This window comes from Bactrocera latifrons, unplaced genomic scaffold (assembly GCF_001853355.1).
Source record: "Bactrocera latifrons isolate USDA-ARS-PBARC rearing strain unplaced genomic scaffold, ASM185335v1 scaffold_113, whole genome shotgun sequence".
Classification (NCBI taxonomy): Eukaryota; Metazoa; Arthropoda; class Insecta; order Diptera; family Tephritidae; genus Bactrocera; species Bactrocera latifrons.
Window position 1 is genome coordinate 334,350 of NW_017534553.1, and position 25,407 is coordinate 359,756.

General features: G+C 36.8%; 4 protein-coding genes across 6 annotated transcripts in view; 3 read left to right on the top strand and 1 right to left on the bottom strand.

The window, feature by feature from the left end:
• Positions 1-903: 903 nt before the first annotated feature.
• Positions 904-10,890, bottom strand: LOC108975137 (protein late bloomer-like). 3 transcript variants are annotated; one of them, XM_018943457.1, is made up of 5 exons: positions 10,766-10,890; positions 3,798-3,965; positions 3,570-3,728; positions 3,252-3,446; positions 904-998 (listed from the first exon to the last, which is right to left on the bottom strand). In XM_018943457.1, the coding sequence occupies exons 1-5, from the start codon at positions 10,823-10,825 to the stop codon at positions 942-944; spliced, it is 639 nt and encodes a 212-aa protein (XP_018799002.1). In that variant the 5' UTR covers positions 10,826-10,890; the 3' UTR covers positions 904-941. The 3 variants fall into 3 exon arrangements, with proteins under 3 accessions (XP_018799002.1, XP_018798993.1, XP_018799010.1); XM_018943448.1 differs by lacking the exon at positions 10,766-10,890 and adding an exon at positions 4,333-4,475; XM_018943465.1 differs by lacking the exons at positions 904-998; positions 10,766-10,890 and adding exons at positions 2,744-2,912; positions 4,333-4,475.
• Positions 10,891-14,478: 3,588 nt separating this feature from the next.
• Positions 14,479-18,207, top strand: LOC108975133 (protein late bloomer-like). The gene is made up of 5 exons (XM_018943439.1): positions 14,479-14,741; positions 15,009-15,182; positions 15,248-15,397; positions 17,731-17,928; positions 18,047-18,207. Exons 1-5 carry the CDS (start codon positions 14,682-14,684, stop codon positions 18,116-18,118), a joined length of 654 nt encoding a protein of 217 aa, XP_018798984.1. The 5' UTR covers positions 14,479-14,681; the 3' UTR covers positions 18,119-18,207.
• A 635-nt stretch (positions 18,208-18,842) lies between these two features.
• On the top strand, positions 18,843-23,549 carry LOC108975124 (polypeptide N-acetylgalactosaminyltransferase 3). The gene is made up of 7 exons (XM_018943428.1): positions 18,843-19,777; positions 20,098-20,198; positions 20,384-20,564; positions 20,854-21,023; positions 21,210-21,667; positions 21,733-22,521; positions 22,583-23,549. Exons 1-7 carry the CDS (start codon positions 19,644-19,646, stop codon positions 22,742-22,744), a joined length of 1,995 nt encoding a protein of 664 aa, XP_018798973.1. The 5' UTR covers positions 18,843-19,643; the 3' UTR covers positions 22,745-23,549.
• Positions 23,550-24,531: 982 nt separating this feature from the next.
• Positions 24,532-25,407, top strand: part of LOC108975240 (protein late bloomer) — a 2,631-nt gene continuing 1,755 nt past the window's right edge. The window contains exons 1-3 of the mRNA XM_018943593.1: positions 24,532-24,756; positions 24,966-25,139; positions 25,218-25,373. Of these exons, the coding sequence (XP_018799138.1) occupies positions 24,697-24,756; positions 24,966-25,139; positions 25,218-25,373 (390 nt within the window). The 5' untranslated portion in view covers positions 24,532-24,696. The remainder of the gene's footprint in view (positions 24,757-24,965; positions 25,140-25,217; positions 25,374-25,407) is intronic.

A 25,407-nucleotide genomic window follows, 5' to 3' on the forward strand; every position in this document is an offset into this window, starting at 1 on the left:
TTCAACCCACGAGAAATACTTCTTCTTCTTCTTCTTGATTGACGTAGTCACCGCCTACGCGATTATAGCCGAGTTAACAACCGCGCGCCAGTCGTTTCTTCTTTTCACGAGAAATACTACTGTGGGTAAAAAATAATAAGGATTTTTAGTTAAAACTTCACGCGAAAACCAATTCGTCGAAATATTTTTTTCTAGGTTGGTCTGACCATCAGTGGCATCTGTGCCAAATGTCACATCAAAATAATCATTAATGTTTAGTATGCGTTAGACGATTTTTACGATAAGAGAAATTATTCAACAAAGAAGTTCAATTAAATTTTGTGTGCCGAATCAAATTTCTTGTGCCGAGACATTCAGAATGTTTGAAAAGGCCTGACTTAGACTATTTTATACTGTTTACAAGACATTCTACAATATTTATTTGTTCGTTTAATRAAAATTGAAATAAAAGCAATTATAGTACAATACATTTTGACAGCCATTTACAATTACTTGTCAAGAAAGTTTCAGCGTAAACAAATTATCTGCTTTTCACACTAAACGACAGGAAAGGAAACACACATGTAATCACTTACACTCATAGTATATCTAAGTAAATACAATATATCAAATCGTACACTTGTATCTACCATAATAAACTCACCAGAGGAAGGCACTGATATTATATTAAAGGGCTTCTGTACTATCAAAACGGTACTACCAATGCGCTCTTAAAAAATTATTGGCTTACAAGAGTGGCCATGTTTACATATTTAAGCTTATGATTAATTTTATTTTCCAACACACAAAAAATAAAAAAATAAATACCCTTAAGAATAAAAGCAAAAATGCCAAAAAATATATTTTTATTAAAAATGGATGGATGGAATTTCCTTAAATAAGGAATTATATTATAATTTAATTTGTATTCCTTCTACGGATTGAGCGTTGAGCTTATTCTGTTAGTAGTCCAGCTGATAAATAACACCCAAAGCTACTGCAAACGCTAATGAAACGGCCTGAAATAGAACGAAAGAACTTATTGATATTATATTTACTAAAAAACAAATAATGAAGGTTTAAGTTCTGCGAGGAAAGTAGCTTCAAGTACATAAGGGGTCTAGTGCAGCTTTTACCCGATTTTTTTAAATACAAATGTATATTTTATTTAGATAACTCACATATTGGCCGATGATAAAAATATATCGCTATCGGTAAAAAGTCAACTGTAAGTACTTGTTCCTCATATTCAGTACATAACAAGTTTTGGTTCGATTTGGGATAGTGAGAGATGAAACTAATTCACCGGTAAAGTTATTTTATTACTTCTCTATGGACTGGAATTAGCTTTCATTAGATTGTGTATTAGAGACATTCTAGATCCGATGCTGGCGAAATTCGTAATCATGTGMTCAGCTCGTCACAATTGACAATTGTATGGTTTCCAAAAAAAAATCATGATCTACTGCCTTAAAACTGTTCGAGGGCTTTTTCCACATTGCTAAACGACTTCTGTTAAATATCACAATATCTAATTTTGTTTATTTTAGATGTTCTTACAAAGCTTTCTGTAAGTAGCATCTATCCTAATATCACCCAGGTAAAATAACAGGAGCATCTAATGTACCCACCTTGCGTTCCAGTCACAACCCACAGCATCTTGAAGTCTCCACCGAATACAGGACCTGTAGACCACATTCAGCACGTAGTGTATTTTCTTCACTGGTGGTAAAAATAAAATTGAGATTGTGATATTTTAGCAGCCGTAGATGAGAGTGTACACGAAAACCGTGGAGAATCGATTCGGCGGCGTTCACAGCTACTCGGACTGACTTATGGAACGACTTGGTGCATTTTACGTCCAGATCTTTAAATGAAAGCGTATAAAATTCAGCTTGTGCGAGAACTGAAGCCGCTCGGTCTTCCCAAGCGACAACGCTTCGCCTTATGGGCTTTTRAAAAGTTCCAAGAAGATCCGACGTTCTCTAGCAAAATTTTGTTCAGCGATGAGGCCCATTTCTGGCTRAACCGYTATATAAGCMAGCAAAAATGCCGCATTTGGGACGAACCTGAAGAGATTCAATAGTTGCCATTTCATTCAGAAAACAGATCGGTTTGGTGTAATCATCGGTCTATATTTCTTCAAAATGAACGCGACCGTTATCGCGTGATGATCACCGACTATTTGACGCCTGAAATTGAAGCTTGGGATCTCGACGACATTTGGTTTCAACAAGACGGCGGATGGCACAACGTCCCACACATCGCATCAATCAATAGATCTATTGAGATAACACTWCGGTGAGCAGATAATTTCACGTTTTGGGCCAGTCGATTGGCCACTTAAGAGGATATGTAAAGTCTTAAGTCTATGCGAACAATCCCGTTTCGGTTCAGGCCTTGGAACCAATCATCACGTGTGTCATTCGGAAGTTACCATGCCACCAAAAATTGAACTCAACGGATGGACCATCTGAGACGTAGCCACTGCGAACATTTGAAAGAGATAATCTTCAAAACATCAGTGCTAAAGAATATTCTTTCGAATCATAAGAAATATGCCCATTTAATTAGAAGTTTCTGTATCTTTCTTTAAAAAGGTAGAGAACCTCGAAATGGRACTTTAAAACAGCTTTTAGACTTTTTGTTGAACTATCAATAAAAAGGCGCTTTCAGTTGTGTGATAAGAATACCATTCTCTTCAAATACATCTTCCAGATCATAATAAGCACAGAGTAYATCGCCTTTACTAAAGAAACAGGAAAGATTTTACGTCCATTCTTTTAATAAGGATACCAATAACTCTGGTTTGTGTGTGGTAGCCTTAAGTATCTCCTTAAATCACTAAGGCTTCAAAGTTCATGAGARGTGGTATTTTTGGTCAGACATCACAGCGAATTCGGAATATATGCGAAGMCCGGCATTATATGGGCCTGTAAATCAAAAATGGTCAAATCGATATAATTGCCTAAAAAGSTAATATTTTCGATTTGTAATCGAAATTTCCTATAAATATTTGACTAAATAACCGTATATACTAATTAAGTAAAACCTAYGACCGAAACACCTTTTTTTTATTGACCTGTGTTATAAGACACAGTAAGACTGTGTTCAATAGCAATCAAAGAGGCATCGAACCACAACTTCTTATCAACATTAGAAATATAGAAGGCGCTCTCTTATTACTTCCTCCGGGATAACTCAGATTTTTATACAAAAAGACTATGTTATTACATTAATGATTAAACTTGATCGAATAATAAATCACTAACCTCAATGGTAAATATGACCACACTGCCGATATACATGTGTTTGTAGGTAGTGTTGTAACTATCGGTGAGTTCAGCTAAACAGCCCGTTTGGTATAAATCTGTASGCATCATACTGTAGCCCCTATAACAGCTTATCGGTATTAGCATACCTGCGTTGGTGTAGTCATTATAATTTATCTTCCCACAGCATTCCATCTAAGTAAAAGAATTTAGACTTCATTACGAGGTCAAAATACGGCATTATGTGTTTCGTAAAACAAATTATTTTTTAATTTTGCAAACAAAATTTAAAAAGTTTTCAAATGGTTTTTAACATACCGTAGTTTGGAATATATGCATTATTACATCGCTACCTTCTTTCATATGCTGCCACGCCAAATTGACGTCATGACGGGCATGTTCTGTGCTATCAGCCTTCTTTATATATATTATGTTTATCACATTGCACACGAGAACTACCAACAAACATATGACGTACTAAAAATTTGTTAAATAAAAGATATGAATTATTTTACTAAAAGCAATAAGTTATTTCTCTATTCATACCGTCCATATGCAAAATAAACTTTCGGTTAGTGCTCCGCAACAGCCAACAAATGAGATGCAAAGTATTACGCTGCCGAAAACTATCAAACTAATACAAATTGGCTTAATGGCCGCACCAAGTTCCTTCATCAGCARTGTACTCAACACAACAATGACGATTCCAAACACCTGTGAAAGAATTTTTAGGTGATACGTACAACCGTKAGGCGAACAAAAATATTTATTATACTCTGTAGCAACATGTTGAAAAAGTAAAAAAGGTGTCATATAATTGATGTCCCGTAAAGTTTTTATGAACACCGTTAAGATCTAATTTGATTGAGAAAAATATTTTGTCAGCCAATTTTTTTTTTTTTCTCATCGATCACTATTGTGTCAAAACAAAAAAAAGGGACAAAACAATAAAAAAAAAAACATCGCACAAAAACTTTTTTCATTTCAAACTTTCATTCTAGAAAAAAAAAATCAATACAATAAAACTTTTTCTTCAAATCCACACTTTCCTAAAGATTTTCTTCAAAATTCCGATACTCACCACGCACAAAAAGTTAAAAAACACCACAATATACTTTATTGTTAYTGTTAGACAATTCATTTAGGTTGCTTAAGAAAGAGCTTCCCTCAAATTTACAAATATTCACTGATAATTTTTGAACTTCGGTTACAATTTACAAATGTTAGTAAAATAGAAAAATAAATAAATTTGAGGAGTGCTGCCTTATATGATGGGTATAAGGACGATAAAAAATAAAAAAAAATTATGACACATGCGTTCGAATAGTCATTTTGCAGCTCTATTGTCAAAAAATTAAATGTGAGAGTAACAACAACAAAGTTAGCAAGTTAAAATCGAATTTGTTCCATTCGCCACTCTTTAACCTTTGGCGAATCGAAAACAACTACTTCTTGTAAACTTGAACCCATAGGTATATATATTGTCATGGGTATAGTGTATTGGTCAATTGAATGTTTGGCATAATTCGCTTTTTGTATTCAACATAGTTCCCTTCAAAGGTAAAATACTGATGATACCGAACCTCCAACTTTTCGATAACATTTTTGTAGTACGATTTGTCCTTTGCTCAAAATATTTGTCAATTTCAGAAAATTTCGACGAAAAATTTCTACGCAGCGATCATTCTTTGAGATCTTAGAACAGAAAATAGTCGCTACGGCGCACCTTTAGAGAATATTGTGGATGTAGAAGTAATTCTCATCTCAGTTCATGGATTTTTGCCATCGTTTTCACTGACTTATGACACAGTGCATTGTCTTGYTGAAACACTTTCTCTTTCTTGAAATAATTCCGCTTTTCGACGATTTAGTCCTTCAAACGAGCCAATAACGTTATGTAATAACCTACCCTTACGTCTTCGTCATGCACCATGGAAACTTGAGTAAACCTTGTGTAAGAATGTCAATGTGTTTTTACGTGAATACGTGTCTATAAAGACTAAACTTTATTTTCTATTGCTAGAAGCACATAGATCAATACAATGCATTGATCAGCGCCCCGTTCGGGTGGATAGGGACACCCTAGTCACCTTGGTCGGGTTCGAGGCCCATCTAAAACCTCTGCCCTACTTTGGGTCCGGCAGCCGGCCGCAGTGCGACTCCACATTGGACAAAATGTCCTTCCTGCATTTAGGTTTAAACCACAGCCACCACGAATCACCACAAAGGGCCAAACCGAATGAGCAGATTGCAATTACCTCCAAGAGCTTACTGCTCCCCTTGGTACCAGGTTTAAGTCTTTGGTCTGACGGTGTAGCTTTTGCTACCACCAGTTGAGTCTCCAAAAACTCAATGACTGGTTGCATTTGTCGCTGTGACAAATGTCTTATATTTTGTGATATAAATATAAAGCTAAAAATTTGACTTCCACCAGAATATTCTAGCACTTATCTGACTTAGACCATGTTGACATCAAAGCATGGTCTCTAAAGCCTGACATAGTGCACATGGCTTTTACTCGCCTCTTACGACAGGTATGCCTTGCCGCGGGTATATTCGGTTTCCCCTCGAACCCGGAGGGGTTCCCCCTACCCACAGGGGGAACCTTGTGTAAGGTGCTGTAGCCAACCCGTGTGTGACCTATGGTGATGTCTAAAAGAGAGTAGTTCGGTTTAAGGGTTCGCTGATGTCGAAATGCACCGCCGGTTCACTAAAGGTGCGTCGTTCTTGAAACAAGCGGCTCGTTATATAAATATGTATAAAACTTTATGCTACTCGCCTAGCAAGGTTGTATGCTGAGTTAAGGACCCGCCACATAGAAACCACTCCCAATGAAAAATTTAAGAAATGTGATGGCCGGGACAAGGACGGAGACAAGTAGATCCTTGTAACATTTACTACAGCGGCCATACAAAGTATAGGTAAATCGGTGTGGGATTCGTGGTAGGAGAAAGACTCAATCGTTAAGTTCTGGCATTCACTCCGGTTGATGAACATCATTTTTTCAACATAACACTGATTTACTCCCACGACGATATGACAAAAGACACATTTTATGCGCGGCTGGAGAGCGATTATGACGACTGTCCCGACACGATGTAAAATTTTGCTTGGCGACTTTAATGCCACGGTGGGCAAAGAATGCATGTTTGGTATATGCTGGAAAATTCAGCCTCTATGGCAAATCTCTCCAAATGGGTTAATGCTGATTGACTTCGCAGAGCCCCGAAATATTGCTTTTTGTAATACTAGATTCCAGCCCAAGAAAATTCATCAAGCTACTTGGCTGTCTTCGGATCGAAAAATTCGGAGSCCATCGATCATGTTGTGAGAGATAGACGTTTGACCAGGGTCATTGACATGCGGACATAACTTCGACTCTCTTGTTATAGCGAAGGAACGACGGACAAAAGCTACAAGAGAATATTTAATCCACGGCTGCGCCTTGCTACTGCGCACCTCTGTGTCACTATATAGTTTTTTATCTTCATAACTTAGTGCATAGTTATGGTACTTTATAGGTTTTCGATGGAAGGCGTTTGGATTTCATCTCGTCTCGCCATCTATCWCAATTAGGTRATACAAACAACYGTTAGGTGAATTAACCCATTATACTTTGTACATGTTGGTAGAGTATGAAGAAACGTATTGAGAAAGCGAAGGCAAGTAAAATTCTTAAAAGTACATATTTTTATTACAAAATGCTGAAATTAGGAATTATAATAAAATTTCTTTCTGAGGACTTGGCATTGCGCCTTTTCGGCTTGCTCTGTTAGTCCTCCAGCTGATAAGCAACACCCAAAGCTATTGCAAGCACTAAAGAAGCGGCCTGAAATATAAGKAAAGAAATTATCGATATTATTTTTACTTGAAAAATATGCAATAAAACTAGAACATAACACTAAAAGAATACCCTTTACTTAAAATGTCTATCAATCAAACTATTAAAAATTTACCAGACTAGACATTTAATCTCTGTATAAAGGTAAATACGTAGGTTGCCTTTTATATTTCGGGATTTGGCAGCACTAGTGTTGCAATCTGTTAACTCACAATTTTATCGTATCGATTTGACATTTTTGAGAGTATGCATGCTCAGAACGTTTTGAAATATGTACAAGCATAATTTGTATTGTTTACAGTTAAAAAATGGAATTAAATTTTTAATTATATAAAAACTATTATTTGGACGCAATCCCCGTAAACTCATCATGCGTGAATAGATGAACCTAATTCAATATTTGACGAWGAAGCTACATCAAGGACYAGTATTTATCGATTGCAAGGRGARTGAAAGCAATCAAAAAKGGTTCRAAATAAACAACAAAATATTATCAGCATTAGAAAGGTAGAAGGCGCTCTCACAGACTAAACCTGTAGTGCATTACCTCCTACCGGATATTTTCAATATTTACATAAATAATATTTTTAAATTGAACAAATAATAAATTCCTCACCTCAATAGCAAATACGACCCAACTGAAGTAATAYATTCGCTTGAAGGAAGATCTATAACTATCGGTGAGTTCACCTAAACAGCCCCTTTGATATAAATTTTCAGGTGACATATTGRCGTCCCTATAACAAGATATCGGTATTGGTATACCTGCGGTCATGTAGTCATTATAATTTGTCTTGCCACAGCATTCCATCTAGGTAAAAAAAATTAGACTTCATTACAAGCTCAAAATACGGCATTATGTGTTTCGTAAAAAACTTATTTTGTAATTTTGCAAAAAAAAAAATGAAACAAGTTTTTTTATTTATTTTTCACATACCGTACTTTGGAACATATGCATTGTTACATCGCTACCTTCTTTCATATGCTGCCACGCCATATTGACGTCTTTGCGTGCATGTTCGGCGCTATCAGCCTTGTTTATATATATTATGTTTATCACATTACACACGAGAAGTACCAACAAACATAGGACGTACTAWAAATTTATTAAAGAAAGTTCGAATTAAAACAATAAAATAGATTCGTTATTCATACCGTCCATATGCAACATAAACTTTCGGTTAGCGCTCCGCAACAGCCAACAAATGAGATGCAAAGTATTATGCTGCCGAAGACGATCAAACTAATACAAATTGGCTTACTTGCCGCACCKAGTTCCTTCATCACTAATGCACTTAAAACTACTATGACAATTCCAAACAYCTGTAACAGAAGTATTTGAAGCGAAAAGGTATTAGCAAATTCGGTGGTTGATGGTCAACTGTTGGACAGTATAACGCAGAGAAAAAAGTACAGGAAATAGAATGTTATGTTCAATGATTTCGAAAAAAATTCAGGACTAAATATTTGTCACCGAAATCAATATGAGCTATCTTCGATTCGAYAAGCGTTCGGGTATGGCGAATCGAACAAACAATACCGATAGTTTAAACAGATTTGCAGCACTTGCTAATCAGTCTAGCGCTATCAGCTTTTATGCTTTACCTCTTCTTTCAAAAARAWWWWWYYTWMMRGRARSYYTWARKYYTYMAAAWYMAAAAAAAAWMAAAAATTTGCATTTTAAAATTTGAAAGGAGCTTGTCCTTTGAGGCATCCGCTATGGTAAAAAATCGGTAAAACAGAAGCTGGTAGCATTACAGAAAACCTTTGTTCCACTTTATTGAGTTAAACAACTCTCTTACTGTGTTGTTTATTTCTTTCATAAGTAAATAAAGGGTTTTTATTAGGGATGCCACAAAAATACAGCAAACGACGGCATATTTTTCCCGCTCTTTTGCAATTTCTCTTCAATAAGGTTTGTCATTTCATCTTGGAAAACTATAAGATTGAACAACGAGTCGAAATAATTAAAATTTACTACATCCAAATTATGATCGTCGTTATCGTCCTGTCAGATCAACAAKTCAGCAGCTAGTGGAAGAATTTGAATCCACAGGCACAGTACAAGATGTTCCCGTGTCAATGAGACAAAGAACAGTCGAGAATGTTGCAGCCGCTGGCGCATCACTTTARGAGGACCCAAATCAGTCTCTTAAGCGTTGGGCATCTCTGTGACGTCGTTTGGCGAATTTTGCGAAATGATCTTGTACTAGATCCTTACAAGATCAAATTTTGGTAGAAACTCAAGCCGCTTGACCACCAGAATCGTCGCATGTTCGCGAATTGAGCTAAGCAACAACTTGAAAATGATACGGATTTTTATCGAAAAATCATTTTAAGCGATGAGGTTCATGTCTGGCTAAATGGCTTCTGTGATGATCAGGACCGGGACGTTACTGATTCCAACATGACAACGCCAAAAGCCACTCTGCGAATGTCACAATCGAATTATTGAAAACCAAGTKTGGTGATCGTGTTAACTCACGAAATAGCCCAGTGAATTGGCCGCCTTGTTCGTACGATTTGACTCCGTTAGACTATTTCCTGTAGGGCTACGTCAAGTCTACGATCTATGCTAAAAGGCCTGCGACGATTGATAAACTCGTGAGAATATTGACCATGAAATTGCAGCAGTAACAGCCGTTTTATGCTTGAAAACCCTCGAAAATTAAAACTTTTTTAGCGCTCTTATTGAAACCCCGTTATTTTAAAACGAGAGCAGCGATTAGAGAAATGGCGTATCTATGGCGGCTAGTACCACTTAATTGAAGTTTATCAATAAGGCGACCAACGGGACAACATTGCTTTATTGTTTATATGCTTTTGAAAGACTTATTTCTCTCAATTTTTTCTGAAATGGGCTGGTACATAATTCTTTTTTGAAACATTTCCAAGCTAATATATGCAATCTTGTCCCCCCCTATCTCATTGTCATCGATGCCTTTGTGACCTACACACAGTGGAAGTGAAGTCCTTTCTTAATCGCGACACTATCAAATGCTACTCTTTCCAAGGCATGGCTTTGATTGCTGTTTGGCTGTCTWTATTGATGTTAACTATGGAGTTKYTTGCTGATCCATTAGGAGCTATCTCCGCGACTTTTCCATGAGCAAAAACATTTGCTTAGAATATACTGCGGTGATCTAATAGCTTAAAAGACTCCCTAGATTTAGTTCCGGTCAGTATAGTTGCGCACCAAATCCGTTCTTCAATTTCATTCGTTCCACCAATTATGTCGTGTTCAAGGCAGGTTTGCTACTAATTTAAGAGCCTCCTTTGGGGAGGTTTTTACAGCTTGTGTCGAGTATTTCCCTACATGCATTTAAGGTGTTGTCGAACTTCTATACTCTTTCCTCCACATTGCGCTTCCAAAAAAGTTTTCTGTCCAAAGTTACAAAGAGTGATATTGTATTTGTTTGTGAAAAGATGCAAATCTGTTTTCTCTGGATTCAACCAATTATATAATTTTTTAGTACTATCATCTTATTGCTTCTTTTTTCGATCACCCTTGAAACAAATAGCTAAACAAAAGAAGCAAAACTGTAGTAGGAAATACATCGCACACTTTTTTCCATTTCCAACTTTCATTCTCAAAACAAAACATCAAAACAAGAAAATTCGTTCCTCAAATCCCAACTATCTTTACGATTTTCTTCAGTATTCCGATACTCACCGCACATAAAAAGTTAAAAATCACCACAACATACTTTATTGTTATCATTAAACAATCCATTTTGGTTGATTAAGGAATAGACTATCTCAAAATTACAAATAATCACAGAAAATTTTTGAATTTCGTTTGCTGTCTACGAATATTTTACAAATGTTAGTTAAAATTTAAATTAAAGATATTTGAGACAGTGTTGCAAAATGTCTTTTAACCCCTTATGCACTACATTGACGGTAAAAATTAAAACATATCTAATAGTTGCGTTCGGTTTGCCATTTCGCTGCTCTTCTGTTTAAATACATGTGTATGCAACAACAATATTATGAAATGCAATACCAAAATTAGCGAGTTAAATTCGATACAAGAGAGTATTCGGGTACCTTATTAAAAGAGTATAATCGCTCTCCGTTTGAACACCTGTTATGGTGTGTTCGATTCGCCATTCTCATAGGCTATTATAATATATTTCAACAAATATACTTATAAATTATGTTACATTCAGCTATACATATTATACACTATGGTAGTAAAGGGTGATCCATTCCTACTTTTTTTTTTTAAGAAAAAAACACTGAAACTTCAAATTTACTCGGAAATGTTTTTTATCATCCGATAGAACATTCTTAGGCATTTATTTTGTGAGGATTATTTCTTTCAAATGTTGGCTGCTCCTACGGCTCATAAGATCCCTCCGTTTAGTTCAAATGGCTCGTTCGAGCATTTCGACTCGTAATGACACGCGAACGGGATTGTCCGCATAGACTTTAGACTTTACATATCCGCACAGGAAAAAGTTGAACGGTGAGATGTCACAAGATCTTGGTGACCAGGCCCAAAACGTAAAATTATCTGCTCACTTAAATGTTCTCTTAATAAGTCCATAAACCGATGCGATGTGCGGGAAGAAGTGCCGTCTTGTTGAAACTAAATGCCGCCGAGATCACGATCTTCAATTTCAGGGATCAAATAGTCAATTATCAGGGCGCGATAACGGTAGCTATTGGCGGTTACGTTCTCCCCGCATCATTTTGGAACAAATATGAACCACAAATATGAAACCACACCAAACTGTTTTTTTTTTTTTTTTTTTTTAGATGCGCCAATTTTTCTTGTTTATATACCCATTGAGTCAGAAATGGACCTCCTCGCTGAAAAAAATTTGGTTCGAAAATCTTTTTGGAACTTTTCAAGAGCCCATGGATCGAAGCAATGTCGCTTGATAAAGTCGAGCGGCTTCAGTTTTTGCACAAGCTGTATTTTGCACGCTTTTAAGATAAAGATCTCGACGTAAAATGTCACAAGTCATTCYATATGCCAGTCCGAGTTGCTGCTAACGGTGCTGAATCGACGCTCTATGGTCTTCGTGTATACTTGCAGCTACGGCTGCTTCATTATCTTTACTCATTATATTCACAAACTATTTGAGTACCGGTGAAGAGATGCTATAAGCTGTCTCTTATACACATCTAATGTCACAAGTCATTCTATATGCCAGTCCGAGTTGCTGCTAACGGTGCTGAATCGACGCTCTATGGTCTTCGTGTATACTTGCAGCTACGGCTGCTTCATTATCTTTACTCATTATATTCACAAACTATTTGAGTACCGGTGAAGAGATGCTATAAGAGCGACATGATAAGTCCTTATCTTAATGTTATTTACAATGCGAATAAGTATATTATTACTAACTTTTCTGGTTCTCTATTAAAATACTAACTATGAAGGCTAGAAAAAAAAGCAACTACATAAGACATTCGTTTACATATTTGTTCTTTCCAAAGCAATCAATAAACAATAAAAGCTCCCTTTCACTCACTAAGAGACTGACGCGAGCTCTTCACAGTGTAAARTTTTCATTGTTGTGTTATTGTTATCGTTATTCTTCAAATATTCTCAAAAGCAAGTGCTTGTACTTTGTGTTCATTGTTGGTGTGATAAGCAGAGCGACGTACAGCCAAGTCCCTCTCCAACCGATGTTTCCAACGGAAAGGAGGGCTTCCTATTCCTCTGCTTCTAYCAGCGACTATTAAATCGAATACCTTCAAAGCTGCAGTGATCTCATTTATCCAGACTGTTGTCAGCCGCTGTGTCTTGATTCGCTGTCAATGTCGCCGCATATGTCATACAACTCACCGTTCAATCGACTGCTATATTTGACGTTGCCAATAGACAAAGGACCATAYATCTTCCGAAAAACTTTTCTCYAGAACACTTCTAAGKTTCWYTAAAGCGGAGCCTGCTTTAGAGGCATCATAAAATCGATTTCTTTAAAGATTTTTTGGGACATAAAGAAATAATCGATTAAAGCGAAAATTCTAGGATTTATRGTTATATCTTTAGACATCATCTAAAAAATTTTAGATCTAAAAAATTTTAGATGATACGATTTTTTGATACGAAATCTTTGATATTTCGCCTTTGGGAAGCATTGCCCTATTCATTTCGCATGTGSCTTTGTCGGACGGCGAGCAGGATGCAGGTCACAATTTCTCTCGGAAACAAAAAATTCAATTATCTTCTAGTTAAACTAAGAATATTCCAAATAAATGTAGAATTCTACAATTTTCTACAAATTTTCAGTTAGATCGATAGAAATCACGGCTCAAGCTGAGGTAATGCCGGCTTCCCTTCTGCTGATGTCATATTTGAGTTTTTTTCTTGAACGTCCCAAATTTGTTTATTCGGATTTACATTTATCTGTTGACTGTGRTGGTGAATTCAGTTTTCGAGGGCATTATATAGAATTCAATGCTTTCCAAGACTCAAACTATCCAGAGTTTTCTTCAATTTGTGTTTCAACATGAAAACAGCGGTCCATAGTACCCTCAAATATCCAACTACAGATGAAGCCATTAGACCTTAAACCATAACGCTGTCGCCTCAATATTTGATGTTCTTCATATCAAGCGCAGTATTCAATTTTGTCTTAACTCTAAATTGGCCATCTCTTCCCAAATATTACACTTACTTTCGTCGGTAAAAGCACTCCACCCCTTTCTTAATTCTCGCAACAGAGTTGCTAAAATCGCAAAATGAAAAYTTGGAAAGGTGTGACTTATTCCCTCAACTGTTTATAACTATCTTGATTCGTTTTAGGTGATACAAATCATCGTTAAGAGAACAAAACTAGTTTGCTCTGTAATTCAAACTGTATAGGAAACTAATTTCGGAAAGTGTTGCGACAAAGAGATGGTAAATGTGTATTATAAAGAAATACATACATTAAAAAAATGATAGTGCAGTAATTTTTTTTAAAACCTTTTAACATTTGCATTGATTTCGGAACTTTGTCTATTCAGCTTTTTTCTGAAAGCACTTTYTTTGCCATGTTTAAAAAGCGTCTTTACTCCGAAAATATCTTTCAAGTTGTGTGGTAAAAATACTTCTAATATTTTTATATTTTAGCTTTTTCCTCAACTGTTTGCTTGCTCTCTTTGCCGCGCTCACAATACGCGACATTTCTCACTGTGCAAACACACCTGGTTCCACACAAACGACAACGCTGAGCGCTACTCAAACACTTAGCACATTTTTCACCGTCTTATCAGTGCKACAAATGATAATTCATATGGGAATTTGAGTTAAGCCCGCCGAAAACATATTGCAACAACAACAGCTGACAAGTTAATGATAAAAATATACATTTGTATGCGCTATATTTATAAGAAATKTATGTAATTGTGAGGGAAATATTATCTTTTTTGATTTCAATGCTGTTTAGTCGTTTAGTTACTACAGTGCCAAGCGGTCGTCAGGGCATAGTTGAGGATCGCTTTGTTGTTGGTTGTTTGTGGAGGGCTATATTTGTCGTAATAAATGCAAAAACCTGAAAATTTATTATATTTTGTTACTAAATTGAACTAATTAATTGCTGATCTCAACGTTACTTTGCGCTGTCAACAGAGTTACAACAATAACRATGACTTGTGCAACGTCCACAGTAAAATTTTTAGCGTTTCTAATGAATGTGCTCTGCTGTGTGAGTAATACACATGAATATACATATAGTAATACATATGTATGTACACACATTTGTAATAAATCATGGTGTTTATCAATTAAGCTCTGATATGTCATTTGTGTGCCTCATTCCCTACTTATTTGCTCCAATTATTAATATTTATTTATATACAATTCAGTTCATAGCCCAACTAAACAAAAATTTCCATTATTTTTTTTTCTGCTTACTGCACCTACACATACACACACTTACACGCAAAACACTTATACCTGGCTCAACATGTAGATTGCGGGCGCTTTCATGTTATCGGCCAGCGCATACTCCTTGGTGCAATTCGACGCCAGCGAATCCATTAAGGTACCCTGCATTATGRGCGTGGTATTGGGCGGTTTGCTCTTCGCCACCACCATAGTGGGCTGCTGTGGCGCCATACGCGARTCGCCGCACACTATTTTGGTAGTGAGTATTTGCTGCAAGCTTTTTTCATATTTATTTTTAAACACTTAAGTCAAGCATTTTTGTAGTATGCCATCTTTTTGTTGCTGCTGCTGYTCGCACAAATCGCTGTCATCTTCACGCTGCCCATAGACTTCTCCAAATTAGCCGAGGAGACTATACAAAATGCTTGGAATCRACAGATGAGCGATGACGCCATGGATAATTATCAAATTAGAGTAAGTTGACACTAAATTCTGCAAATTCTTTTGAAGTAAGAGTGTTCGATTCACACATGCATYATGATCGCTATGTCTGTGATCTGCTCAGAAATATTAGATGTGCAAGTAACAAGTAATTTAGCCAGTTCAGTTCAATATAAGAGCGCATGTGAATACTTTTTTTGGAGTAGTACAACCGCTATCTATCATTATTCATGCTATATTTCTTTATATCGTATCACCATTCTTTTGTCTAATCGTTTACACTTATGTCAAAAATTTTAGTTTTGTTCAACTAACGGTTGTTTCTCGGGATTCTCTACTTTTTATCATTAAAAAAAATTCTTCTTTGAAGACTCCTTTCTCTGCTTTAATGGAGGTCTTTCTCTTTATCTGCTTCATCCGGCGTGTCCGTCTGTTCTTCCAGCTCAAAATATAATATAAAAAATGGTATTGACTCAGTGACTAATTAACAATGAGTAGAATGTAGTTCCGTTATTTGAAATACAGTAACAACAAACAAATTAACGTTGTTTTTTTAATAACACAAAATATTCCTTGAATAGGATTTGGGTATTGAACCCGAAATTTTAGTCCGGTCCATTTCGGATATGACTTAAGAATACCCGATTGTTTAATAAGTTTTGCCCATGAACTTCTTGCACAAACAATAAAAAGAAGTAATACTATAAAACATGGAAAAATGTTAGCTTCGGCTGTACCAAAGCTATAATAGCCTTCACCAATTCTAGTTTTCATTAGAATAACTGAAATTTAATAATTTTGTTTGTATGACAGCTATATGCTCTAGTTGTTTGATCTGAAAGATTTCTTCTAATGTTGCACCATCGCTTTGGACAATAGAAAGAATAGATAAGAAATGAGGTTTGAACCGCGTCCCAAGGTCTATTGTGGCCTCCATTAAGTCACAACAACTCATATAGTCCTAGCATATTGATGAATTTCTATATACTGCTAGGTGCTGAGGCGATGGGAAAATTACAGCGCAGTCAATCAGCAGGTGTTCTAGAGTTTCTGGCTCGATGTCGCAGAACCGGCAGTTTGCACAAGAGGCTAGGAACATGTTAGAATGGCTTAATCCCCATTTTGTACGATGTTACAGACAGTGTAGTGTAAAAAGAGAGTGTAAAAGTAACAACATCCTTCGCGTAACCTTGACAGCGGATCCCATTATTAGTTAACAGTTCAAGTGGGTCGTCCACGTCTATGCTTCATTATAGGGAGGATAGCACTCCACTTTGTGAACAGCCCTTGTAGTGCCGAGACGAATGCTGATATCCTCTTCTGTGGTTTCAGCTATCCTGRTGCACAATACGGCCTCTGTCCATCTGCGCACCGGTGTTGCCACATTCCTTTTCTCCAGTACTCTTGCCAAGCTTTCATGAGTCTTGTTATCAAAAGGATCATTGATTTCTAGGAAGGCGCATAGCATCACCTCTCCTTCTTCCAGTAAACTTTGGATTTCCGTGATTAGCTGGTACGTCGCAGTATTAGTTGAACCACCTGCTCTGTAAGCAAAGATAATTCGCATGTAGAGATGCAATTTTCAGCACCTTCGACATTATTTCATAATCAATGGTTTTTTCCGTACTCTTTAGTAAGAATTAGTTAGACTAATTGGCCTAAAGGATTTCGCCAATGAATAGTCCGTTCTTCTTACCTTTGGTATGAATATCACTTATGGAAGCCGAATTGATTCTGGGATAAACGCCAGCGTATATTTTATCAGCTGAAGAAGGTAGGGCAGTAAAAGTTGCTCTCACAGCTGCCGAAGTACTGGAGAAATGCCATTCGCCGCCGGAGACTTGCATTTCGCGAACGAAGCTATAGCCTACTTAATCGATTCCGCAGTAAGCAACGGTCTTGCTACTATCCAATCCGAGCGAGATGGCTTGTGTTTGACCTCAAGTTGGCACTGATCTCCGCGAATTGTCTCTTGGAAATACTCACGTAGAAGTGACATAGCTCATAGATCCCTTCTCATCTTTTAATAGCTAGTACTGTGTAAATCTTGCCTTTGGCCACAGTCCTGTGCAGCCTTGCTGCGRTATTGAGGAGACGTTTTCACAGTAATTCCTTTTAAGTCTTTTTTCAAGTTCCCCGTACGTTTGACCTTGTATACGAGCTAATGCACCCTTGTCTTGAACAAATATCCCTCCGTATAAGTTTTTCATAACCTAAAAATTTCTTTATAATATATTACCACAATAGGCAGGTTAACGCAACTACGTATTCGGAACTAGTTCASATTTCTCACCTAGGTAGTAAAAAAGTTCAAAGTAAACTTTAATACTATATTTTTGAATAMATAGAATGTAAATATTTTTCAGTACGAATGTTGTGGCAAAAATGGACCCAACGATTACATYGACAGTGGTCTATCCATACCTACGAGCTGTTATCTCAACCGCAAGACATCCATTCCAAATGATCTCTACACAGCTGGTTGCGTAGGGAAGTTAACCCAAGCCTTTGTCAACGGATCACGCATTGAAGTAATCAGCGATTGGACGTTGGTGGGCGTGGAGGTGAGTAGGAAGTGCTACAAAATTTTATGTTATTGCAAAGACGTTATTGATTCTAACTAACGGAACTTTAATACATCATAAAATTATTCTTATATACATATTTATTATTTTTTTACAGGGTGTTACAATAATTGTCGCATGCATTTTGGGCATCAATTTCAAAAACGTAGAAAGAAGGCGCTATTACTAATAGAATATTACTTAAACTGCATATATTTCACAGTATTTTCAATTAGCAGCTTTATTTTAAATTAAATGTAAAATATTTATTTTATGTAATTTTATATATTATTGAAGCCAAAGTATTAGACATTACAAAAACCTTATCCACGACAGTCGGGTCTAAATAATTGGAACGKTCCCGGATTATTATTCAGCCAAGGACTGTTAACGCGACACCATTCCTGGAAACTTCTTCAGCAATGTTGCTGTTGTTGTTGTTACGGCAGAATTCTGGCGAGTTGACAGTCCTTGGCCGAATAAAAATCCGGGTCCGTTCCGGTTTTCGTAGACCCGACTGTCGTGGGAACGGCTTCTTCAGCAATATTTTCTGTCGCTACATACAACAACAACAAACACAGCACCATTAGAACAACATATTTTAAAACTAAGTTGAGAGCAGATAATTAAATTCTAGTATTCAGCAGCTTCTGTTTGAATAAAAAAATTTTCAAATAGTTTTGTGAACTCGTTGTATAATATTTAAATAGCGTTAATCGATTATCGAATACTTATCAATCACATATAAACGATTAATGCTGCTGTTATACCTGTTTTTTTATTTACCGCAACTTAAATTTTATTTTTTAACCTCGTTATTTGTATAAAAAAAAATAATGCCTAAAAATATGCAAATAATATCTCGCCGTTAACAGGAACTGCCGATTGCGCAAGAAACACAGCGCCGTGGGTCTATGAACTCGCTTACAGTGTTGCTTCGTTTAAGCGAAGTGCATTCCATTAAAATTGCAAAACACGCCAACAACAGTTGAGTGAAATTCATAGATTATCAAATACAAATGGTAAAAGATTATAAGACAGCTGAAAATTAATCAGGAAATTATTTAAATTTTAATTTGTTTCAATTCAATAAAAATTTTAATGAAATTCGGTAAATTCTGTTTCATCGCTAAGAATTTTCTCATCCGTAAAAATCAACCCTGCGCAACGATGGCTCATCAACAACTGTTTACGTTTACACAACAAGACGGGTTTTGCAAACAAAATTAGTTTGTCAATATTTTTTGTAGTTTATTTAGTTTGCTTCTTCGTTTGTGGCTTATAAGCAAAAATATGCGGGAAAAGCATGAAGTAAGCATAATTTTTTCAACTGCAATCTTTGCATGCAACCGCTGCAAATAAAAGACCCAGTGCCAGCTGTTGGAACCAGCAAAAATAGAAAAAAAACGGCCATCCATCCAACCAACGAACCAGCCACAACAACTTCCTCTGCCACTGCCGCTAAAGACTCAACATATTTGTAATCAAAACAAAAACAAGCTGTCGACAACGAACAGAGCTCATTCACGCTTTGGCCAAGCAACTGTCGTAGTCGGCGCAACAACTCGAAATTCAAATCGAAGATACCGCTACGAAGACGCTTCATTACACACAGTGATCGCACAGACAGTGGTCATCAATTCTAGTAATAACAGCAAGCAACGCATTAGCATATTAGTAGCGTCAGCAAAAATAGAAGGAAATCATAATTAGCAATGGGTTTGAGATTTCAACAATTGAAGAAGCTGTGGCTGCTCTACCTCTTTCTACTATTCTTTGCATTCTTCATGTTTGCGCTCAGTATCAATCTCTATGTGACCAGTATACAAACAAATGATCAGGATAAAGTGTAAGTGTATATTTGAATATTTATAAATTGGAACAGGTGTTTGTGCTACAAAAGTAGTCCACGTGCCATATATGGCGAATAAAGTGCTAATAAATTGCAAATTGCTTAAAAACCGTTACAACCGCATTTTTGGCAAGAGTATTGCAAGTAAGCCACGCTTCTTAGTGCTGTGTAATGTGCTGTGGCAACRGACCATCACAGTTGAGCGCCTTCATTTAATTGTATTCCACTATTTAGCAATTCTATGTAAATTTTAATTGTTTCTTTTTGTTTTTTTCTTCACGCGTTCGCAATCACCATTATAACAACGCAACACTTAGCCATCCAAAACCGCAACCGCGTCGCCGTTCGCTATGGCATCCGAAGAACATAGTGGCCCATTATATTGGCAAAGGCGATATTTTCGGCAATATGACTGAAGGTAAATAAAAAACATTTTTTATGAAACTTATAACGAACTAACCACTAAAAATGCAGTGTCTATTTATTTCTTTTTATATTTAATTTAATTTATTTTCATATGAATACATTATTATGCACACATTTTGTGTGGGCYTACTAATCAATATTTCTAAAACTTCGTTTAACATCAGAAACTTTTTTCAGATGACTACAACGTAAATCTTTTCAATCCCATCGTTGGCGAGGGGGCGGAGGGCAGACCGGTCGTGGTACCAGCGCGCGAAAGCTTCCGCATGCAGCGTTTCTTCAGACTAAATAGTTTCAATATTTTGGCCAGTGACCGCATACCCTTGAATCGTACATTAAAAGATTACAGAATAAAGGAGTAAGTGAAGTGCACAATAGATCAATGACCATAAACAATTAAACAAATCAGCGAACAAATCAAGCAAACATTAGCAGCTTATTCATCTCCGTCAGTGCCAAAAGGCAGTGATTATTAAGCCTAATAGCGTTTAACAACAAGTTTTCCACTCATACATATGCATATAAATTTTGTGCARTGGCCCTGAGTTGCTGACRAAGCATAAAATCGTTTAACAAACAAAATCWTCAAATCATTTACGCTGTCGCACACACTTAATTAGCTTTATTTTCATTTGTCTCTTACACAGGTGTCGCGACAAGAAATATATCAACAACGAGCTGCCCACCACATCGGTGATTATAGTTTTCCATAATGAGGCTTGGTCGGTGCTGTTGCGCACCATAACGAGCGTTATCAACCGATCGCCGCGTAAATTACTCAAAGAAATCATACTAGTCGACGATGCAAGCGAACGCTGTAAGTGTCATCAGAAATAAAAACAAATCACTCCAACAGTAAACGAAAACTGCATTGCAACCTAAAACATTGTTGTATTTTGCATATCTGCAGCTAATTTGTTGCCTGCTGCTGCAAAGCAGAAATTTAAACATTTTACAGTTGACCTTTGTTTGAGCTAGTTTAACCTTTCGCTTTGCCTTACAGCTTATTTGAAGAAGCAACTCGAGGCCTACATTAAAGTGCTCACCGTRCCAACGCGCTTGCTGCGCATACAGAAACGCGGCGGTTTGGTGCCAGCGCGTTTGCTCGGCGCCGAGCATGCCAAGGGTGATGTGTTGACCTTCTTGGATGCGCATTGCGAGTGTACACGCGGCTGGCTGGAGCCGCTGCTGCAACGTGTGAAAGAGTCGCGCAACAGTGTGGTAGCGCCAGTGATTGATATAATTTCCGATGATAACTTCAGTTATACGAAAACTTTCGAGAATCACTGGGGCGCCTTCAATTGGCAGTTGAGTTTTCGCTGGTTCGGCAATAAGCGCAGCATAGCGCCAGCCAATGCTGATCCAACGCAGGCAATCGCATCACCGGCAATGGCTGGTGGACTCTTTGCAGTGGACAAACGGTACTTCTTTGATATTGGCGCGTACGATAAGGAGATGCGTGTAAGTTTGCAAGTTTTGCATGGTATTATTACACGACATAATATATCTTTTTATATACCTTGCAGATCTGGGGTGGCGAAAACGTTGAAATGTCCTTTCGCATATGGCAGTGTGGTGGGCGCATCGAAATCTGTCCCTGTTCACATGTCGGCCACGTATTCCGCAGCACCACACCATACACCTTCCCGGGTGGCATGAGTGAAGTGCTGGGGAACAATTTGGCGCGTGCGGCCATGACTTGGATGGACGATTGGCAATATTTCATACTACTCTACACATCCGGTTTGTCGTTAGAGACACGTGAACGCATAGATGTCACTGAGCGCTTGTCACTGCGTGAGAAGCTCAAATGCAAGCCATTCTCCTGGTATTTGGAGCACATCTGGCCGGAGCATTTCTTTCCCGCACCAAATCGCTTCTTTGGCAAAATAATCTGGCTTGATGGTGAGACAGAATGTGCGCAAGCGTACACGATGCACATGAAGAACATACCAGGACGTCGTTTGTCACGCGATTGGTCACGCATATTCGAAGAGATCGACAATAATGCAGAGCAATTTATGTCACTAATCGATTTGGATCGCGACAAGTGCTTGCGGCCGCTGGAGAGAGATGTGCCGCGCACATCAGTGCAATCGGTCACWGTTGGTGACTGCAATGTMCATAGCAAATCTATGGATATGTATGTCATAACRCCGAAAGGTCAAATAATGACCAATGACAACGTGTGTCTGACATATAGTGAGCCGAAACTTGGCGTCATACAGCAGCTGAAGAGTCGCAATTTAACCAGCAATGTACAGCTAACCCAGTGCCTGGACGATCCGCGGCAGTTTTGGAGTTACGACATGGATGTTAGTAGAAGGGTGTTTTAATGGCTAAATAAATGTTTCAGTTTTATTGTTTATTTTGCAGACACAGCACATTTCACATCGCGAATCGAAGCTCTGCCTCATGCTGAAGGCAGCCAAAATTCCACGCACTCAAAAAGTGGAGAAAATCGTTGTTGCCATTAATTGTGATTACAAAGACATCACGCAGAAGTGGGGTCTCATACCACTGCCATGGAGAGTTTAAAAAACTTTATACAAATACACAAACAAACACAACGCAATTAGCAAAAAAGAAGCAAATTATAAAAAAAGAAACGATATGAAAGCACGGATTTGCACAAGCAATTAAAAATGCCAATTAAATTAAACAATTTTAGTATACAATTAGAATTAAACAGTTAAGTAGTAAAAGTGAAGTGCGATGAAACGTAGAAAAACTTGTAGTGAATTACATATGTATGTATATAATATGTATATACCAGCGCCGTGTGCTTGTGATATTTTTTATTTGAACATTTCGGAGATAAAAATACGAGTTTTTATGTTCGTACAACACGAACGGGACACCAGAATATAAGCTACCAAAACCACCAGTTTGTGAAAAATCGACAAAAATAACAATAACATCAACAAAAACAATAACCACCAAGCAACATCATCMATACTTTACCCACGAAATATATGTATTTATATATGGAATTACATACCTGTTTGACTTACTGTAGGCGTTATTTACTAAATTATACTACACTATTTATTTTAAAACTATTTTATATGAAATTTTGTAAACAACAAAAAAAAAACACTTATAAATTATGCATACACTTTGCATACCTATTATAAAAACTAATTTATATTTTCTAGCTTATAAGTTTTTACTTAAGCCTAGCGGGAAAACATATACTCTTGCTGCTTAAGTCGTCAGTTAACTATATGCTATTAAAAGAATTCTAAGCTTTGAATTGCTATCGCCGCTAATTATTACTACTGTTGCTAGTAAAACGAAATAAATTGTTTTTCCAAGAAAAAAAAATATATATAACCTGAAACCAACGTCTTCATTACTTCCATGCAAGCAGATGCCCATCAGACAACAACACTTTGGCATTAATATCATTTAAATTTGTTTAGTTATAATTACATATTTATATTTAATGTATGCGCTCTCGTAAACGTGCAAAATGTTCGCCTGAGTATTAACGAACAATGAACGCTTACGCCGCTTACCGTATTAATAGCCAAATCTTATGAGTTAGTGTTTGTTAGTGTACTGCATATTAATATTACTCATTATCAGTAATGAAGTTCATTAACATGCGCTACTTGATAGGAGACGATACAGCAATATTTATGTACATTTAACTACATACCCAATAAACCAAATAGGGATTTAAATGCTCTGTAATTCAAATCAATTTGTCGTCAATTTTATGGTACGGTACGCAAATAAACCATAAAAACCAAACTGAATGATCAAACACATGCTCTTGTGTGGAATTTTTTTTTTTTTTTTTTTGTTTTTTTTGAGATATCTTCAAGAAATTTGGAGTGGATTAAAATTCAAGGCAACGATATAATCTCACACGAAAATATTGCGATCGGATGAGTATAGCATATAGCTGCCATACAAACTGACGGATCATCACCATCAATAAGATATGCACCTGTAAATGGTATTATAGCWGCGGTGCATCCGAAGTTAACGATTATTCTTGTATTTTTGTTGTTATAGCAGTGGTGTAAAAACACGAAAAATAGCTTTGCGCTCCATTCTGGCTACCCTGTTGAGACGGTGAAACCTTTCATCAAACTTTCATTGTTATATTAGCAGCTGCTTTATTCAATTAGCAGTTAAGTCATTCTTACATTTTTCTTTATTTTTGATCTTTTCTCTCCATACATCACATATGCCGGCGTCAAGCGCTCAAACAACTCYTTTAATCAATACAAAAATGTTCGTTGGGCATAAAACAAAAAATAGAATAATAATAAAATATCGCCCGGTGTCATTGACAAGCCATGTTCAATATTTATTTCTTTGCATACAATTTTCTGACACCGATTTCAGTAACAACTTCGAGCCGTAAGGAAACAAATCTCAAGCATATTTTAAATATTTCATAYTTTACGTTCATTAATTTACATAAATTACGGCGGTCCAGGTTAAATCAAGCGAAACTACAAAATAAAATAAAAATGAGTGTGATTTTTACGGCTGTCAAGTGTTTCGTCTTCGCTTTCAATTTCTTTAGTTTGGTAAGTGTTTTGCGCAAAAGAAAAAAAGTAAATATGAGAGCAAAAATGAAAAAAGCCGTTGTGTGCAATTGTGCTTAAGTATTGTTGTYGGCATTCTACGAGCATTTTGCAAACTTTCTTTGTTAGTAATTGTGTGACCCATTTATTATTTATTATTGTTTATTTATTTCTACACTCATTGCGCTAATTTCTCCACTACTTTTTTGCAGTTGCTGGGCATTTGTATTGTTTGCTTGAATATTTTCGGTTTGGAGTTTGCCGTGCGGAATACCGATGAGCACACGTACTGCATAGTTGGGATCATATTGGGCTCATTCGTATGCATGTCCACATTATTCGGCTGTTATGGCGTCATCTGCGAGTCGTTGGGCGTCAATGTGATTGTATGTTTCGCTTTAAATTTKTATTGCGTTATTGATCTATTAATTATTTATGTATTACTGAAAAAATGCAACTTGTAGTACTCGTTCTTTATGCTGATGTTGTTATGCACGCAGTTGTTGCAAATGCAGACGTATAAACATCAGAAATTCTTCATAAATGCTCTAGATCTATTGGAGGATGCCTGGGACGATGTGGATGTGGATCCGAATGCAATGCAGTCGGTGGAGATAAATGTGAGTGTGTTACAAGTATTTATCTAGAAGTTGT